Source organism: Oryctolagus cuniculus, chromosome 19 (genome assembly GCF_964237555.1).
Source record: "Oryctolagus cuniculus chromosome 19, mOryCun1.1, whole genome shotgun sequence".
Classification (NCBI taxonomy): Eukaryota; Metazoa; Chordata; class Mammalia; order Lagomorpha; family Leporidae; genus Oryctolagus; species Oryctolagus cuniculus.
Window position 1 is genome coordinate 40,700,010 of NC_091450.1, and position 19,846 is coordinate 40,719,855.

At 59.2% G+C, this 19,846-nt stretch overlaps 1 protein-coding gene across 3 annotated transcripts in view; it reads left to right on the forward strand.

The window, feature by feature from the left end:
• The window catches only part of LMTK2 (lemur tyrosine kinase 2), a 90,187-nt gene that overhangs the window by 67,271 nt on the left and 3,070 nt on the right, over window positions 1–19,846 (forward strand). For all 3 annotated transcript variants that reach the window (XM_051839022.2, XM_051839021.2, XM_051839024.2), the window contains exons 8-13: window positions 1,133–1,217; window positions 2,573–2,694; window positions 8,102–8,251; window positions 10,200–12,978; window positions 18,995–19,127; window positions 19,296–19,538. In XM_051839022.2, the coding sequence (XP_051694982.2) occupies window positions 1,133–1,217; window positions 2,573–2,694; window positions 8,102–8,251; window positions 10,200–12,978; window positions 18,995–19,127; window positions 19,296–19,538 (3,512 nt within the window). The remainder of the gene's footprint in view (window positions 1–1,132; window positions 1,218–2,572; window positions 2,695–8,101; window positions 8,252–10,199; window positions 12,979–18,994; window positions 19,128–19,295; window positions 19,539–19,846) is intronic.

The window sequence follows — 19,846 nt, forward strand, 5'->3', positions numbered from 1 at the left end:
CGCCTGGTCTAGCCCTGGCCATTGCAGCCGTTTGGGGAGTGATCGGCAGATGGAAGCTCTCTCCTCTTTCTCGGTCTCCTTCCCTCTACCTCCCCTCCCCCCACTCTGCCTATTGAGTAAATTCTTTTTTTCTTTTTTTGTTTCAAAACTAATTACATCAGTGTTGGCTGCAGCCATTGTTGTCTTCATTGTATTTCAGACCGTGAACTTTAGATGTTAAAGACTTTGAAAATAAGAATTTTTTTTTTTGACAGAGTGGACAGTGAGAGAGACCGAGAGAAAGGTCTTCCTTTGCTGTCGGTTCACCCTCCAGTGGCCGCCGCGGCCGGCGCACCGTGCTGATCCGATGGCAGGAGCCAGGTGCTTATCCTGGTTTCCCACAGGGTGCAGGGCCCAAGCACTTGGGCCATCCTCCACTGCACTCCCGGGCCACAGCAGAGAGCTGGCCTGGAAGAGGGGCAACTGGGACAGAATCCGGTGCCCCGACCGGGACTAGAACCCGGTGTGCCGGTGCCGCAAGTTGGAGGATTAGCCTAGTGAGCCGCGGCACCGGCCTAAGACTCATGTTTTAAATCAGGAAATTGTTTTAAGTAAGTCTCCTCCTCCCCTCTCTGGGGAGGCAGCGCCTGGAAGAGGCGAGAGTGACTGGGCTAGGGTCTGGTGTCGAGGCTGGCACGCCCTTGGAGAGGTCGGAGAGAGAGGCGTGCTAATGCTGCCAGCCGCTGAGGTGCTTGGTGTCTTGACTTTATCCATCTCCACTCATGTAGCTCATTGCTGAAGTATTCCAAGTTGCTGTGAAGTGGTAGACGGGCGAGCCAATAGTATTCTAGAATTCTTCTCCGTGTCACTATTGCCGTGCTGGGAAGCAAGGAGTCAGTCTGGCATTGGTGCGGGACATGGTACAGATGGGGCAGTCTTCACCCTTAGCGTCATGGCTGCCTGCCCCACGTGGGATCGTCTCCATTCTGTCAGTACCTGAGGATAGGACCCGTCAGTGTTCTTCTGTGAAAGGAGAGTTTCAGCTGAGGGCTCAGGAGGGAGAGCCACACGGCCTCGTCCGCCTGCCTGCTGGTCTCAGCAAGGTCTGGCTGCCGGTCCCCCTTGGTGTTCACCTCCGTCTTTCTCTTTGCAGCGACTTAGCTCTGAGGAACTGTTACCTTACCTCTGACTTAAACGTGAAAGTGGGAGACTATGGAATAGGCTTCAGCAGGTACAAGGTAAGCCAGAGGTGTCTGTTCTGTTCCGCGTGGATCTGGGTCTCTGTCATGCAGGTTCCAGTAAAGTGCGCTGTCCTCCGTTTTCGGTGACACCGCCCAGGGTGGGCTTTCTGCGGGCATCTGCTGCCAGCACCGGCTTCCGGGGGCTGCCTGTGCACCTCGAGGCTTTGTTCCCAAGCGCTTGTCACAGCTTTCTGAATGCGGTTGTACAGAATGCGATGAATGGTGCATAGTGAATCTCAGAGTGAATGTAAAGCAACAATAATTGTGATCTGTGTAATATAACAGACACCTCCTAGAAGTGTTTCTCTGTTACCTGGTAAGTAAAGCTGTGGCTCAGAATCAGTAAGCTTTGTCCTAAGTAGATCCCCAGAGAGTGAGTGAGGAGGCAGGTGTGCTTTTCACCTGCATGTGTGTGTGTGTGTTGGGGGGGTTGCCCGGTAGAACCAGGTGCCTGATGTGGGGCCCAGTGGGTGCCCCAGCCCCGTGCTGCCCTGGGGTCAGCTGCTCACCCTCCTGTTTCATCTGTTCTGTCCTGTGGGCAGATGCTTTTTTTTTTTTTTTTTTTTTTTTTGACAGGCAGAGTGGACAGTGAGAGAGACAGAGAGAAAGGTCTTCCTTTGCCGTTGGTTCACCCTCCAATGGCCGCCGCGGCCGGCGCACCACGCTGATCCGATGGCAGGAGCCAGGAGCCAGGTGCTTTTCCTGGTCTCCCATGGGGTGCAGGGCCCAAGCACCTGGGCCATCCTCCACTGCACTCCCTGGCCACAGCAGAGGGCTGGCCTGGAAGAGGGGCAACCGGGACAGAATCCGGTGCCCTGACCGGGACTAGAACCCGGTGTGCCGGCGCCGCAAGGTGGAGGATTAGCCTAGTGAGCCGCGGCGCCGGTGGCGGATGCTTTTTTAATAACACTGTGCAGACGTCCATCATGGCTCCACCACCTTGGGTGCTCCTCGGACCCCAGAGTGAAGCACTCGCTGGCATGATGTCGCATGGTGACTGGCAGGCGGGGCCCCTGCGCTCTCCTCCCTCCCCTGCCCCTGCTCCTCTGGCACCGCAGGGCAGGCCCGGTGTGTTCTGAAAGATGTTTTGCTCGGAGGTTGTGCTGGGTGCCCCTGCTCCCCGTTTCTTCCTGTTCCTGGAAGGAAGGGCACCTGTGGCTCCCACAGCGGGCCAGGAAGCCCTGGAGGCTTCAGAGAAACTGCCTGCCCCCGCTTCTGCCCGGGGAAGTCACTCTGGAGGCCCGCTCTGTTTCCCGCTGTGCGTTGTGAGTTAGGCGTGCGTTTTCTGAGAATGCCCTGGCATTGGATCATGGAGCTCACTGCAGGTGCGGCTGTGCTCTCCGCCCACACAGGAGGACTACATCGAGACAGACGACAAGAAAATGCTGCCCCTGCGCTGGACGGCTCCAGAACTGGTCACCAGATTTCAAGACAGGGTCCTGATGGCAGACCACACCAAATACAGCAATATCTGGTAGGTGCAGGCTGCGCTGCAGGGGCCTGCCCTCCCCGCCTTGGGTAAGGGACAGTGACCCCCCCCCCCCCGGGTGCCGGAGCACCGGCGGAGCAGCTGACAGTGTGACGGATGGTGTACGGCCATGTCACACCTAATTATACCTCACCCATTTCCCTGGCGGAAGCAGGAGTGGAGTCTGTCTCTTATTCTGTGCCTCCCACTGGGCCTGACACATAAAAGATACTTATGAGACATTTACTGGAGTGAGGGGAAGTGGGCAGGGTGTGGGCCATTATGTAATACTGTGGTTTGTGGGATTTAGTTCCATGGAAGCTAAAAAGATAAGTCTACATCTTTTGACTAGTGGTTTCTGTCACAGCTTTCTTAATTTGTAGCTGCATTTTTTGGCAGAGTTCTTTGATGCTTTCTTTTTCTACTCTTCCTTCTTTCGATTTTTTTTTTTTTTTTTGGTAACGTGCTTTTTTCTCTTCGTTTGGGAGCTGTGTGTCCTATTCCCGTACTTTAATTGGTTTCCCTGGAATTCCCAGTGTGCCTGGGCCTCCCTCACGTCTAATCTTAGTTTGTGTCTTGACCCCCTTTCTGCGCAGTGCGGGAGACTTAGCCTGCTGCACCCCAGCTGTGCACCCACACGCTCGGGCGCGCACTTCCAGTCGTGCTGCCATGCTCTGAGGTGTTAGTGCTTTCTCACATCCCTGTGTGACCGGATTCGTGCAGAGTGGGACCGCCTTGCGCTTCCTGCGTTTCGCTTTGTACATCTTGGCCCTTCCCCTCGGGATGCCTCTCCCGATCCTGACCCGTGCTGCAGGGCGCCCTGGCTGCCTTCCTAGGCCTGCGCGTGGCTCTGTCCCCTCATCCCGGAAGTCTGCCCTCGGCACGGGGGAGACGCCTTCCTCTCTTTGCTGGTTTTGCCAGGTCGGCTTTCCTTCCTTCCACCAGAGCTGTTGGAAAGACCTGTGGCTCTTCCCCTCCAGCTGCTTTTCAGATCTTTATTTGTGTTGGGGGGTGCTTTCCTCTGATGTGTGTGGGTGTGGATTTGTGGTTTCTTTGCTTAGGATTTCTTAGGAGCCTCAAATCTGTGGTTCTGGAAGCTTCCTTGCCCATATCCTTTAAATACTGCCTCTGTCCCATCGTCCCTCCCGTCAGTGTGCAGGGAGACGGGGCTGAAGCTGCATCTTCTGTCTCTATCTCATCCCCTCCTTTTTTTTTTTTTTTTTTTAAGATTTTTTTTTTTTAATTTATTTTAAAGGCAGAGTTACAGAGAGGCAGAAGCAGAGAGAGTGTTCTATCCACTGGTTCACTCCCCAGGTGGCCGTAACGGCTGGAGCTGCGCTGATCCAAAACCAGGAGCCAGGAGCTTCTTCTGGGTTTCCCACGTGGGTGCAGGGGCCCAAGGACTTGGGCCATCTTCTACTGCTTTCTCAGGCCATAGCAGAGATTTGGATCAGAAGTGGAGCAGCCTGGTCTCAAACCGGTGCCCATATGCGATGCTAGCACTGCAGGCGGTGGCTTTACCTGCTGCGCTACAGTGCCCACCCCGTCCCTCCCCTCTGTGTCGTCTCCGTGCCTCTCTCTGCCACATTGTCCGTGCGGGCGGTGGTGCGGTGCCTCAGCCGCTGATTCTGCCCCAACTGTAAAAGAACTCTCTTCAGCTGTGTCGATTGTTGTTCAGTCTCTAATTAAGCTTTGTATCTATGTTACTACTTTTTTTTCAGTCTTTTATCCTTGGATTATGATCTGTGTCAAATAATTCCCGTCAGCGACATCTCAGTCGGGCTGGTCCTTGATGGGGCCTCGCGTCCTCGGGGACTTTGTTTTGGTGGGAATTCTTGGAGCTGTAGCGTGGAGGTGGATTCTGCAGAGAGGACCTGCCTTGCCCCTTCTGGGCACAGCGCTGGGCCAGCCTTTCCCCAGCCAGATGGAGGGAGCTGGGGCTGCAAACCCGGTGAGGGCAGCTGTCTGTGGTCCCCTCCTCCCCAACACGCACACGCGCACATGCACACACGCACACATGCACACACGGAGCTGGGGCTGCAAACCCAGTGAGGGCAGCTGTCTGTGGTCCCCTCCTCCCCAACACGCACACGCGCACATGCACACACGCACACACGCACACACGGAGCTGGGGCTGCAAACCCAGTGAGGGCAGCTGTCTGTGGTCCCCTCCTCCCCAACACGCACACGCGCACATGCACACACGCACACATGCACACACGGAGCTGGGGCTGCAAACCCGGTGAGGGCAGCTGTCTGTGGTCCCCTCCTCCCCAACACGCACATGCACACACGCACACATGCACACACGGAGCTGGGGCTGCAAACCCAGTGAGGGCAGCTGTCTGTGGTCTCCACCTCCCCAGCGCGCACACGCACACACGCACACACGGAACTGGAGCTGCAAACCCAGTGAGGGCAGCTGTGTCTGTGGTCCCCACCTCCCCAGCACGCACACACGGAACTGGGGCTGCAAACCCAGTCAGGCAGCTGTGTCTGTGGTCCCCTCCTCCCCAGCACGCACACACACACACGCACACACGGAACTGGGGCTGCAAACCCAGTGAGGGCAGCTGTGTCTGTGGTCCCCTCCTCCCCAACACGCACACGCACACACACACACACGCACACTCCCCAACACTCACGTGCACACACACATGCACACACATGCACACAGAGAGCTGGGGCTGCAAAGCTGGTGAGGACAGCTGTGTCTGTGGTCCCCTCCTCCCCAACACACACGCGCACATGCACACACACACACGGAGCTGGGGCTGCAAACCCAGTGAGGGCAGCTGTGTCTGTGGTCCCCTCCTCCCCAACACGCACACGCACACACACACACACGCACACTCCCCAACACTCACGTGCACACACACATGCACACACATGCACACAGAGAGCTGGGGCTGCAAAGCTGGTGAGGACAGCTGTGTCTGTGGTCCCCTCCTCCCCAACACACACGCGCACATGCACACACACACACGGAGCTGGGGCTGCAAACCCAGTGAGGGCAGCTGTGACTGTGGTCCCCTCCTCCCCATCACACACACTCACACACACACACACACACACCCCCTCAGGTGTATGTTCACTTGCTCCGTCGCTCCCTAAGGAAGCAGGGGCAGGTTTATTTCCCCCTTTGGCAGGCGCAGGGCTTTGTCCTGTCAAACCCTGTCACCTCCCTCAAACCTGGGTAGCCACAGCCACAGAGGCCCAGCCCTAAGTTGGGGGGTTTCAGTTCTGCCTGGCTCTGTGAGTTGTGGGTGCAGTCCTGGCAACTCCCCACGCCCATCCACTCTCTCGATGCCTTTGATGCGTCACCTGGAGGCAGATGGTGGTGCTGTTGGCCTGAAAACGTGGCCTGCGATGCCAGAGGCAGAGCTGCCCTGGTTTCCGAGGCTGGAGTGATTGCCATCGCCCTGCCTCATGCCAGAGTCTGGGGGACAGGAGTAACCACTGCAGGACGTCTTTCCTCCGGGGGGGGGGGGAGGGGTGCGGGAGATAAGTGACGGGACAAGGTGGAGGGAGATGCTCTCCGGAGATTCCAAAAGGTGGCAGGCCTGGGAGCGGGGGAGCTGTGTTCCCTTTTCTCCTGAGAGATGGTGACCGGGGGAGGGACTTGGTTTGTGAATGGGCTGTGTTGGGAGAGGGAAATTGAAGTGGGTGGAGTTCTTTGCCCAAGATTGAGCAGGGCAAGGTGGGATTACACTGGTTTTTGCAATCGGTCCTGCGGCTTTTACCGTCCACTGCCCAGGGCCTCTGACAGGGCCTTAAGCTCCTGGAGGAGGCCGTCGTCTGCCCGTGCAGGCCCTATCGGGAGAGTGTTCTCACTCTCGGAGCTGGGCAGAGATTGGGCCAGTCCAGAACCGCGCGCAGCCTCCACGCTGACCCTGCCGCTCACCGACCTCTCGTTGTGGGAGCAGTGTCAGGTGCGCTCAGCTGCGCAGCCGCACTCCCTGCTAAGTCCTGCTCAGAGTCGCATCAACCACCAGTGCCCGCCCCTGGGGGTGGCTTCGTCCACCTGGGGTCCTCAGGGCAGATTGTGGGTGCCAGTGTGCTGCTTGAAGCTTCCCAGGGCACCAGGAACCGGCTGGTCTGGGAACATCCCAGGATTCGACGCCGGGAAGGAAGTGCAGAGACCAGAGAGGACCGGCCCGGCCCCTGAGCAGCAGAGGAGGTTTCCCTGGAGCTGGAGCGCCGCGGCCGGGCCGCTTCTCGCTGCGGTGGCGGCGAAGCCCCGGGATGCCTGGGCGTGGTCGGGGCAGCAGCTGGTGGGTGTCACGGGGAGGAGATTTTTGTGCGCCTGTGAGATTTATTTTAGATACCATATGGCATTTACTGCTGTTGTCAATGGAAATTTTTTTCTAGCACAAAACTCAGATTTTAGGATATTGATTTTGTCTTTTTTTTTTTTTTTAAAGATTTATTTATTTGAAAGAGTTACAGGGAGAGAGGGAGAAAAGCCCAGAGAATGATGAGCATCCATCCCCTGGTTTACTGTCCCAGTCACTACGACGGCCAGGGCTGGGCCGAGCGGAAGCCAGGACCAGGAGCTCCATTCGGTCTCCCACATGGTTGCAGAGGCCCAAGCACGTGGGTCATCATCTTCTGCTGCTTTCTCAGGTGCATTAGCAGGGAGCAGAAATGGAAGTGGAGCAGCTGGGACATGAACCAGCATCCGTGCTGGGTCCCAGCCTAGCAGGCAGCAGCTTAACTTGTTACGCCACAGTGCCAGCCCCTATTTTGTCAAACTTGAAACATCCTGATGGGGGCAGTGCTGTGGCGCAGTGGGTTAAAGCCCTGGCCTGCAGCCCCTGTGTCCTAGTCCCAGATGTTCCACTTCTGATGCAGCTCCCTGCTAATGCTCCTGGGAAAGCAGTAGAAGATGCCCAAGTCCTTGGGCCCTGCACCCAAGTGGAAAACCCAGAAGAAGCTCCTGGCTTCTGGCTTCAGATCAGCTCAGCTCCGGAGGTTGTGGCCATTTGGAGAGTGAGCCAGCAGATGGAAACCTCCCTGTCTATCTGTCTGTCTGTCTCTCTCTCTCTACCTCTCACTGTAACTCTGTCTTTCAAATATATAAAAAATAAGTCCTTAAAAAAATATATACCCTGATGGTCTTTCAAATAATTTGAGTCTTAGAAGTTGGCAGTGACAGTACCACGTCCCTGTAAGCGTGCCTGTTGTCTGTTCTGCATGATCTTGTGCTGGCCAGAACTGTTAGCACATAGGAGGCTGGGCCTTCTCGTCTCTCATTTAACAGAAACGGCTCTCTTTTTCTTTGCTGTTCGCTGGGATCTTATTAATAATGACCTCTCAGTGCACACCTCGTCCTTAAACTGCCGCCAGCACAGGGTGTGGAAAACCTGAGCCCTGAAGGGAGGGAGAGCTCATGGCTTCCTCTTCTCCACAGGTCCCTGGGCGTGACACTCTGGGAGCTTTTGGATGGCGCCGCCCAGCCCTACGCCAGCCTGTCCAACATGGACGTCCTCCACCAGGTCATCCGGGAGCGGCACGAGAGGCTCCCCAAGCCGCGGCTGGAGCAGCCCCACTCCGACAGATGGTGGGTGGCTGTGCCCCTGCCCCCTTCCCCGATGGGTGTCACTCCTGTGTTTCCTGTTTGTAAACAGAAATGCTACAAAAGCAATCGTCTGTACATTATTCAGAACAGATCTAAGAATGAGCATGTGTTATTGGAATTTATTACTGTTTTTAAAGACTCATGTATTTGAAAGGCAGAATTACATAGAGAGGGGGAGAGAGAGATCTTGCATCTTCTGACTCACTCCCCAAATGGCCGTAACCACTGGGGCTGGGCCAGGCCAAAGCCAGGAGCCTGGAACTCCATCCAGGTCTCCCACGTGACTGCCAGGGGCCCAGATACTGTGCCATCTGCTGCTTTCGCAGCGCATTGGCAGGCAGCTGAACTGGAAGTGGAGCAGCTTGGACTTGAACCAGCGCTTGTACAGGTGCTGTTGTCACAGGTGGTGGCTTAGTGTGCTGCAGCACAATGCTGGCTCCAGAATTCAGTATTTTTGAAAAATACTGTCAGCGCTGTGGTGTAGTAGGTTAAGCCTCTGCCTGTGGCACCAACATCCCATATGGGCGCTGGTTCAAATCCCCATTTCCCCACTTCCAATCCAGCTCCCTGCTAATGTACTGGGAAAGCAGCTGAAGATGGCTCAGGTGCCTGGGCCCCTGCACCTGCATGGGAGACCTGGAAGAGGTGCCAAGCTTCTGGCTCCTGGCTTTGGATGGACCTAACTCTGGCCATTGCAGCCACTTGGGGAGTGAACCAGCAGATGGAAGACCTCCTTCTTTGTGTCTCCCTCTCTGTAACTCTGCCTCTCAAATAAATGAATAAACCTTTAAAAAAAGAAAAGAAAAATACTTACGATCAACAAGATTCATGTACTGCACCCAATCAAGAAGTTTCGGTCTGAGCTACTTAGAGATGGCAGCAGGGCGTTTCCCCGGGGGATTGTTTTAAAACGCGGTGGTTTGTGGGCGTGCTGTGTAGACACAGGGGCACTGCGCCTCAGAATGACGCCTGCAGCGCAGAGTTGCTTTTCCCGAGGGCCTTCAGGCCAGTTCCTGTGTCTGCCCACCGTGGCCTACACCACTGCATGTCCAGTGGGCGTCGTGTTGGAATCGTGGTGCCCACGTTGGGACCATCTCAGTTCCCCAGGGTGCTAGGGGCCGTGTGAGCATCCGTGCTGAGAGGCTGTCGGCCGTGGTCAGCTGAGACCCTGTAACTCTGCTCTCAGCTCTGCGACCCCCACAGGAAGCCTGCGGCTGTGGAAGGCTGCAGGGTTGCCTGAGGTCAGGGGACCAGGCAGCAGATGTGTCCGTGTGAATTCTCCCAAAATAAAAGGAGTAAATCTTAAAATGTGAGACAGAGTAAACAGAGTACCTGTGGCAGTGTTTTGTTTTGTTTTTAAGGTTTTATTTATTTTATTTGAGAGGTAGAGTTACAGACAGCGAGAGGGAGAGACAGAGAGAGTGGTCATCTGCTGATGGTTCACTCCACAAATGGCCGCAGTGGCCGGAGCTATGCTGATCCAAAGCCAGGAGCCAGGAGCTTCTTCCCAGTCTCCCACGCGGGTGCAGGCACCCAAGGACTTGGAGCCATCTTCTTCTGCTTTCCTAGGCCATAGCAGTGAGCTGGATTGAAAGTGGCGCAGCCGGGACTAGAAGCGGCGCCCATATGGGATGCCGGCGTCGTGGGCGGAAGATTAACCAAGTGAGCCACGGCGCCGGGCCCGTGGCAGTGGTTTTGAATGGAGAGCGCATTCAGGCTGTTTGTAAGTTCAGTGAGTGAGTCACTGGTCGGACACCAGAAGACCAAGCGACAGAGCAGACAGATTGAAGTAGTGGGCCAGCCGTTTCTTCTTCCCTCGCCCCGAGGTGGAGCTGGAGCACACCGGGCGGGGATGTGGGTGTGGGGGCCCCTGGGGTGTTGTCGCCTCGCCGTCGCTCTCCTGATGGCCTCTCCCATTGCCCGTGCCCAGGTACGAGGTGCTGCAGCTGTGCTGGCAGTCCCCCGACAAGAGGCCGGCGGCCGAGGACGTGCACCGGCTGCTGACCTACCTGCGTATGCAGAACCAGCGGGACTCGGAGGTGGACTTCGAGCAGCAGTGGAACACCCTGAAGCCCAGCGTGCACAGCAGAGACGCGGCCAGCAACGCCGCCTTCCCCATCCTCGACCACTTTGCCCGCGACCGCCTGGGCCGCGAGATGGAGGAGGTCCTCACTGTGACCGAGACGAGCCAGGGCCTGAGCTTCGAGTATGTGTGGGAGGCCGCCAAGCACGACCACTTCGAGGAGCACGGCCGCGGCCACCCCGACGAGGCCCTGTCCTACACGAGCATGTTCTTCCCCGTCGAAGTGTTCGAGAGCTCGCGCGCGGAGCCGGGGCCCGGCACACAGGACGACAGCGGCCAGGAGGCGCCCCTGCGGGCCCCCGGCGTGCTTCCTGTCTTTGACGCCCACAACCTGTCCGTTGGAAGCGACTATTACATCCAGCTAGAGGAGAAGAGCGGCGGCCACGTGGAGCTTGATTACCCGCCCGCCCTGCTCACGACCGAGCTGGAAAACCCCGATGGGCCGGGCGTCGAGGCGCCCCCGTTCCCAGCCCTCCGGGGCCTGGAGTTGGAGGAGTCCAGCACCGACGAGGACTTCTTCCAGAGCGGCGCAGAGCCCAAGGAGCCCAGCCTGGCTGAGGAGCTGCGTGTGGCCGGGGGCCACGACAGCCCGTTCCTCGGCATCTTCAGTGACCTGGACAAACCCGAGGACCTGCCCGGCCACCAGAAGATGTTTGACTTGATGGAGGTAAACGGTGCTCAGGTGGACCCGAAGGCGGCCCCTCTGAGCTCAGGCTCGGAGCAGCCCCGAGAGCCGGCGGCCCGCTCGCTCCTGGACGGGCCTCTCGACCCGCTGAGCGCTCAGGAGCTGTCAGAAAACTTTGTGTTTCTCCAAGAGAAGAACCTGCTCAGGGGCCCGCTGCCTGGCCCGGAGCACCCACGTGACCTCCAGGCGGCGCATCCGGACGCGGGCGTCACCGCGTCGTGGGACACCTCGCACGGAAACGCCTCAGACGCCGAGCTGAAGCTCACGGACGGTGAACTGGGGCCGTCCTTGTGCCGGGACAGCAGGAGTAAGGACGCAGGCAGCCATGCACCAAGCCCCTCGGCGCTGTCTTCCCCTGACGCGCAGGCCCCCGTGGCCTTGCTCCACTCGGAAGGGGCGCCTCCCAGTGAGCCCCCGGCCCCCTCCCTGCAGCCCAGGGAGGTCAGCATCCCCGGGGACCATCCCTGCCAGGACACATGTCCAGAGCCCGTGACTGTCCCAGTGGACCATCTCCCTGTGGATGCCAGCCCCGCCAGGGCAGGCGATGGGTCCCAGCCTGCGGAGGAGGCCCTGAGACAGAGCGATGGTGGTGCCGGGCAGGCAGGCACGGGGGCCGGCCTCCTGGACCTGAGCCGGGCTGAGGAGTGCCCGGGAGACCCTGGCAGTAAGAGCCCGGATATGGTGGTGACCGTGAGTCAGCTTGAGAACGCCAAAGGAGCAGGCCTGGCGTCCGTGCTGTCCTCCGACTCTACCAGTCAGGACAGCCTCCTGGAGGACAGCCTGGCCACGCCCATCCCCACCTCCGAGCAGTCTCTGGAGACGCCCGACTCCCTGGATTCCATGGATGTCCAGGAAACACTGCTGGGTCCCCTAGGCTCCCACACGCCTCAGAAGCTGCCGGCCCCGGAGAAGCCGGCGGACAGCGGCTACGAGACTGAGAACCTGGAGTCTCCGGAGTGGACCCTGCATCCCGCCCCTGAGGGTGCCACAGACTCGGCCGCAGCCGGCGACGGGGCTCCTAGTGCTTTGCCTCCCAACCCGGTCATTGTCGTCTCAGACGCAGGCGATGGCCAGAGAGGCGCCGAAGTGACCGCACAGACGTGTGCGCCGGGCTCCCAGGGCTCCTACCGGGACTCGGCGTACTTCTCAGATAACGACTCTGAACCTGACCGGAAGGCCGAGGAGGCCCCAGGCACCTCCGTGCCAGCCGTGGTGTTGGTCGAGGGTCAGCCCCCGCCCGAGCCGGTAGTTCCAGAGCAGGAGCAGAGCCCCGGTGTCCTGGGCGGTTGCCTGGAAGCCGGCGGCAGCCAGTCAGACCCAGGCTGCTCATCCGCTTTGCAAGATCCCAGTGGCCTGGAGTCGGGAGCCGAGCTGGAGCCGGCCCGGGCCGACGTCTCTGGAGAGGTGTGTCCTGCGGAAGACGAGGCTGGCAGCCCCTTGAATCTGTGGCACTCGGAGCTCAGCAGCAGCGACGACTTTGAGGCCCCGGAAGATCAGCCCTGCACCCTTGCCTCCACTGGCACCAACACCAACGAGCTCCTGGCCTACACGCACTCGGCGGCGGCCAAGTCCCTGTCCTGCCACGCCGAGGGCCCCAAGCTCAAGGAGCCGGACATCGAGGGGAAGTACCTGGGGAAACTCAGCGTGACCGGGGCGCTCGACCTGACCGAGGACGGCATGGACGCGGACGAGGAGGACGAGAACAGCGACGACTCGGACGATGACCTGCGGGCCTTCGACCTGCACAGCCTGAGCTCGGAGTCGGAGGACGAGCTGGAGCACCCGGTGCCCGTGGTCCTCAGCGAGGACGACGGCAGGCACCTGCGGAGCTTGCTGAAGCCGGCCGCGGCCGTGCCTGCCGGGCCGCTGCCCGAGGACTGGAAGAGGGAGAAGAAGGCCGTCACGTTCTTCGACGACGTCACGGTCTACCTGTTTGACCAGGTACCCCTGGCGGGGAGGCAGTGTGCGTGCGCGTGAGTCGCGGCATGGGTCGAGAAGCTGAGGGCGGCCCGTCTTTCCCCTTGTCCTTCTGAGGCAGACGTGTGGTGGGGTTTGTTCAGTGAAGTGAGGGAGACCCGATGTGCTCCTGACCACCCGGCAGGGTCTCCCTGACGTAACAGTCCGACTGGTTAGGACCTCGCGGTGGGGCCGGTGTCTCTGGGGACAGCCCCCAGCAGCCGCCCTGCGACCCTTCCGCCCGTCCTCTTTGCCTGCCTTGGAGCAGACTGCTCGGAGGGCCCTGCTCAGACGGCAGAGGACTTGCGCTCATCCTCTTTAGCCGTCTGCTTCCTGTCTGTAGCCTTTGAATGCACTTTGCAAGTGCAGCTCGGTCCTGGTTGCTGGGCCTGGGGTCCACCGCGGGCCAGAAGATGCCGCTAGCCCGGGAGCGCCCTTCGCCTTGTCCTCCCTCCTGCGTCTTGTGCTTCGCACACGTCTGAGCCGGGAAGCTTTGTGCCTTGGGAGATAAGGGGCCGTCTTCTGCTGAGAGCAGAAGGGAGAAGGGAGCCTCCTGTGTCCGCCCTCAGCGCCTGTGTCATGGGCAGACACGGTGCCGCTGCTCCGGAGCCTGAGGGTCCCGGGAGGTGGATGTGGGGCGGGGCGGGGGGTCGCTCATGCCCACCTTTCGGACTGCAGTGTGACCTTCTGTGGCTTTGGAAGACGCAGCACGGTTGCCGCTTTGGAGGAGTGATCATTCTCAGGCTCCACCCAGGGGTTTGGGTTTGGGTTTATTTATTTGAAAGAGTTACAGAGAGAGAAGGAGAGGCAGAGAGAGAGAGAGAGAGAGAGAGAGAGAGAGAGAAAGGTCTTCCACCCGCTGGTTCACTCCCCAAATGGCCACAATGGCCAGAGCTGTGCCGATCAGGAGCCAGGAGCTTCTTCTGGGTCTCCCACATGTGTGCAGGGGCCCAAGGACCTGGGCCATCTTCTGCTGCTTTCTCAGGCCACAGCAGGGAGCTGGATTGGAAGTGGAGCAGCTGGGGCTCGAACCAGCGCCCATATGGGATGCCGGCACCGCAGGCGGCCGCTTTACCCGCTAGATTTTGGTGTCAGGGCTGTGCTGTTCTCGTGAGTTGGGAAGCATTTCTCCCCCTTACCTGAGTAGTTCCTGGAACAGATGGCGTGGGCCTGTCCGTCTTCCCAAAGAGCTGCTTTTCCGGGATTTTTTCCTTTATCATTTCTCTCTTCTGTCTCGGTGACTTCTGGCATTATTGTTCCTTTCCTTCCGTTTAGCTTGGGTTTCTTGTTCTGCACTCCCGAGGTGGAAGCCGAGGTGTGTGGCCTCTTTTCCGGTGTCGGCGTTGTGATGCCCTAACTGCCGTCTGCGTGCCGCCCGTGGGGGCGTGTGGCCTTTTCAGTGGCGCTCACCGCCAGTCACTGTATTTCCTGAGCTGCCCTCTTTGATTCGTGGATTATTTACGAGCGCAGAGCTCAACTGCCAAAGGCTACATACAGGTGTCCTCGTGCCTTTCCTCTCAGTGGTTTCTAGGCTTTCCGGGCTGCTTCCATCGTGGGTGGACGACATAGCCTGTCTGGCTTCGTTTCGGCGCAGTGTGCCTTCCGCTGAGTGGACTCCCGTTCTCGCCCTGGCAGATTTCACCGGTTGGCAGCGTGGTTCGTCTCCTCCGTGTCAGAGTTGGTTTTTCGCGTTGCTGAGGTAGCGGTGCTGAAGTCTCCCGCCATCGTGCTACGTTTGTATCTCACTCTCTGCGTTTCCGTCAGCTTTCGCAGCCCTGGTAGGGCCTGTACAGCCAGGACGGTGCTGTCTTCCTGGGAGATGGGCCTTCTGGTCATCACGTGACGTCCCTTATCCCGCCCTGTCCGATACTCACGTAGCTGCTCCAGGTTTCTGTTGATCGGCATTTGCCTAGGCTGTATTTTGTCACCTTTGAACTTCTTACATGAGTTTCTCCAAGATAGAATATAGCCAGATGAAGGGTGTTTTCTTTCTTTCTTTTTTTTTACTCTCTTCTGAAAACCTGTCCCTTTTTTAAAGATTTATTTATTTACTTGCAAGAGTTACAGAGAGGGCCGGCGCCGTGGCTCACTAGGCTAATCCTCCGCCTAGCGGCGCCGGCACACCGGGTTCTAGTCCCGGTTGGGGCGCCGGATTCTGTCCCGGTTGCCCCTCTTCCAGGCCAGCCCTCTGCTGTGGCCAGGGAGTGCGGTGGAGGATGGCCCAGGTGCTTGGGCCCTGCACCCCATGGGAGACCAGGAAAAGCACCTGGCTCCTGGCTCCTGCCATCGGATCAACGCGGTGCGCCGGCCGCAGCGCGCCGGCCGCGGCGGCCATTGGAGGGTGAACCAACGGCAAAGGAAGACCTTTCTCTCTGTCTCTCTCTCTCTCACTGTCCACTCTGCCTGTCAAAAAAAAAAAAAAAAAAAAAAAAAAAAAGAGTTACAGAGAGAGAGAAGGAAAGATAGAGAGAGAGAGGGAGAGAGAGAGAGAGAGAGAGATCTTTCATCCACTGGTTCACTCCCCAGATGGCTGCAACAGCCAGGGTGGGCCAGGCCAAAGCCAGGAGCCAGGGGCTTCATTTGGGTCTCCCCTGTGGTAGCAGGGCCCCAAGCACTTAGGCCATCTGTTGCTGCTTTTCCAGGCCATAGCAGAGAGCTGGGTCGGAAGTGGAGCAGCCAGGACTTGAACCAGTGCCCATGTGGGATGTGGGCATTGCAGGCAGCAGCTATACCTGCTGTACCACAATGTTGGCCCCAAAACCCTGTGTTCTAATGTTAACTTACCCATGGTGATTTTCACTACCCATCCTCTCTGTCTGTAGTGTGTGTAGTGGGTTGTTCCAGGGGTTAAGGAGTAGACATGCTTTTCAGCCAGCTTATCCTAGTGTTTCACGTGTAGAAGAGAGGGTAGAGGGGCCCATGTTGGCACACAGTGGGTCAGACCGCCTCCTGTGATTCTAGCTTCCCCTGTCAGAGCACTGATTTGGGTCCTGCTGCTCTGTTTCCTGTCCAGCTCTCTGCTGATCGTCCGGCAAAGCAGCAGGGGACGCTCTAAGTCCTTGGGCCCCTGCACCCGTGGGGGAGACCAGGATGGAGTTCCTGGCTCCTGGCTGCAGCGTGGTCCAGCCCTGGCTGTTGTGGCCATTTGGGAAGTGAGCCAGTGAATGGAAGACCTCTGTCTCCCCCTGCCTCCCTCTCCGTCACTCTATCTTTCAAATAAATAAAATCTTTAAAAAAATAAAAAAGGTGTAGGATACAAAACATGTGGGCCTTTCTCTTGATATTGTCCTGGCAGTGCCCACACAGGCCCTGAAGATCAGATTGTGTGTGTGTGTGTGTGTGTGTGTGTGTTTAGATTTGTTTATTAGAAAACCAGGAAGAAACGGGGAAAGAGAGAGATCTTTCATCTGTTGGTTCATTCCCTGAATGCCCACAACAGCCGCGGCTGGGCCAGGATGGAGCCTGGAGCCTGGAGCTCCATCTGGGTGCATCCCATGGGTGGCAGGGACCAGGGTGTGCGTGAGCTGGCAGCTGGATTGGAAGCAGAGGAGACTTGAACCAGGCTCTCCGACATGGGATGCCGGAGCCCCGCATGGCCATTGAACCTGTGCCACAGTGCCCATCCTGTCTCGTGTGTGTGTGTGTGTATCTTAAAAAGTTATTTATTCATTTGAAAGGTGGAGTTATAGTGCTTCTTTACTCTCCAAATGCCCGCAACAGCTGGAGTCGGGCCAGTCCGAAACTGGTAGCCTGGAGCTTCTTCCAGGTCTCCCATGTGAGTGCAGGGGGCCCAAGCACCTGGGCCATCTTCTTCTGCTTTCCCAGGCCATAGCAGAGAGCTGGATCAGGAGTGGAGCAGCTGGGACTTGAACCTGCGCCCCCATGGGATGCCGGCACTGCAGGCTGGGGCTTTAACCCGCTGTGCCACAGCGCCGGCCACTAATTCAGAAGATTTAATTACTTTTTTTTTTTTTCCTTCAAAGGTTTATTTATTTGAAAGTCAGAGTTACACAGAGAGAAGAGGAGAGGCAGAGAGAGAGGTCCCCCATCCGCTGGTTCACTCCCCAGTTGGCCACAACGGCTGGAACTGCGTCGATCCAGAGCCAGGAGCCTCCTCCGGGTCTCCCATGCAGGTGCAGGAGCACAAGGACTTGGGCCATCTTCTACTGCTTTCCCAGGCCACAGCAGAGAGCTGGATTGGAAGTGGAGCAGCTGGGTCTCTAACCGGCGCCCATATGGGATGCCAGCGCCTCAGGCCAGGGCGTTAACCCGCAGATAGGAAGGCAGAGTACCCTAACTGCCTAGATCAATTCTTGCTTCTACAGTGACTGAAGGAGTTTGTTTCACGGTCTCCTCTTTCCCGTTTTGGTCCCGACAACAACTCTCTGCGATTCTGTCTGGCGCGCACGCACTGGCTCCTGAGCAGTGCTCTCTCTGGTTTTCTCTCTTTACGGCCAGCGCCACTTCTCTGGCCCCGTGTTTCCCGTGAGACACCTGCCGTCGTGTTTCCCCTCGAGCAGGCGGCGTCGGTCTCCAGCAGCTTTCACGGCATCTTCTTGGTCTTCAGCGCTCAGCGGGTTGGCTGTGCAAGCCTCCCACTGCTGTGGCCCGCCAGTTGGAGACACTCGTGTCTCCCCGCGTCCTCTCCTCCCCTGCGCTCGCTCGGGGCGCCCCGCCTTTCTGCTGCAGCTGTTTTTCTTCGCTCTTGGTGGGGCTGCTGGGTGTGTGGTCCGGGGAGCGCTACAGTTTCGCTTGCGTTTCTCTGTCCTGAAATCTGCATTATCCTGTTCTCTATGCTCCGTTCTTGCGCCGAGACGATGTTTCTGTCCGCTTCCTGGGAGCTGGTCCTTCCCTGTGCGGCGACTGTGACGCTGTCTCCAGGGACCCCACGGCGGGCGTGGTCTTGGCCTCGGCGGGAGCCCAGCCGTTCCAGGTTCTCCGTGTGCCGAGTGGTTTCAGATCGTGTACCCTCACATCGCGTTCCGCAGTCCGGCGTCTTGTTCAGATTCTGTGGAGAAGGTCGGCGTTGCCGTCTCGGGCCTCGACCGGGCTGTGGGTTGCGGTTTCAGTCTTGGTTCCCCTTTCAGAGCCTGTGCTGCGCCCCGCCCCGTCCCGTCCCCTTGTCACAGCTCTGGCGTCGCGGTGGGGTCAGAGCTGAGTGTGGCTGGGGTGAGGGGCAGCTTTGTGGACGACTCTTCTGTGATGTCCCCGACACCTCCCTGGTTGGTGTCCGGTGCCAGGCTGTGCCCTTCCTGCACAGGCAGCGCTGGCCCAGGTGCACAGGAAGCTGCCCCCTGAGTTAGAGGCACTGGCCAGCCCGCAGCTGCGTGGGCTGGGAGCCCCACAGGTGGAGGCCGGAGGCGAGCGGGCACCAGAAGCCCCTGTGCCCTGAGAGCCGGAGGCAGAGGGGCCGAGTGCAGGCGGGGCTGTTGGGGGGGTGCCGAGTGCAGGCGGGGCTGTTGGGGGGGGCTGAGTACAGGTGGGGGTGTTGGAGGGGGGGCTGAGTGCAGGCGGGGCTGTTGGGGGGGGGCTGAGTGCAGGCGGGGCTGTTGGGGGGGGACGAGTGCAGGCGGGGCTGTTGGAGGGGGGGCTGAGTGCAGGCGGGGCTGTTGGGGGGGCCGAGTACAGGTGGGGGTGTTGGGGGGGGGCTGAGTGCAGGCAGGGCTGTTGGAGGGGGAGCCAAGTGCAGGCAGGGATGTTGGAGGGGGGCCGGGTGCAGGCGGGGCTGTTGGGGGGGGGGCCGAGTGCAGGCGGGGGTGTTGGAGAGGGGCCGAGTGCAGGCGGGGGTGTTGGAGGGGGGGCTGAGTGCAGGCGGGGGTGTTGGGGGGGGGCCGAGTGCAGGCGGGGCTGTTGGAGGCAGAGGGGACTGAATCCTGCGGCAGGAGCCCCACCCCAGCCAGGACGGCGACGGCCCCTGTTTCCAGATGTAGCTGCCGGCCGGCCTGCGCTCACCCAGGTGCCTTCCCACGTCAGCTGATGAGGATTCTGTTTGGCTTTCCAGGAGACCCCGACCAAGGAGCTGGGGCCCTGCGTGGGGGAGGCGCGTGGTCCCGAGCCCAGCAGCCCGGCGCTGCCTGCAGGTCCGCCCTACCTGAGCAGGTGCATCAACTCCGAAAGTTCCACAGATGACGAAGGTGCGTCACCTCACTGGTCGTGTCAGGGCTCTTGGGGCTCTGGACGATGTGAAGGTTTTCAGAGGGCGACACCGGGGAGCGGGCCCTGCCACCTGTGGGGCGAGCACACCTGTGCCCCTCCGTGTTCACCTGCGAGTGATGAGGGAGGGCTGTGCTTGTCCCTTCCAGGTGGAGGCTTTGAATGGGACGACGACTTCTCCCCAGACCCTTTCATGTCAAAGACGACGAGCAGCCTCCTGGCCTCGAAGCCTTCCCTGCAGACATCAAAGTACTTCTCCCCGCCGCCGCCCGCCCGGAGCGCGGAGCAGAGCTGGCCGCCCCCGGCGCCCTGTTCCCGCTTCTCCATCTCCCCCGCCGACATCGCCAGCTTCTCCCTCACACACCTCACGGACTCGGACATGGAGCAGGGAGGTGAGAGGGGCCTCCCCGCTGCACCTCAGGGTGCTGCCTCCTTGGTGCTTGCTTTATGAAGCCCACATGATCTTGACTATGGCCTTGGCCGCGTTAGGTCTCTGCCTCTCCCGGGCTTGTCCTGCTTGCTCCGGCTGGGCCGTGAGCGGGGCTGGAGCCAGGAGCCTGGTGTCCCGGCTCGGGGTGCCTAGGCACCTGCCCGGGGGGGCGCCACCTTCCTTTCCTCGCCATGCGTGGTGTGCGCCCTCCTGCCTCTCTCCTTCCCCAAGGTGCGCGCCTTAGCGGCTGTTGACCCGGGGTTTGGCGTC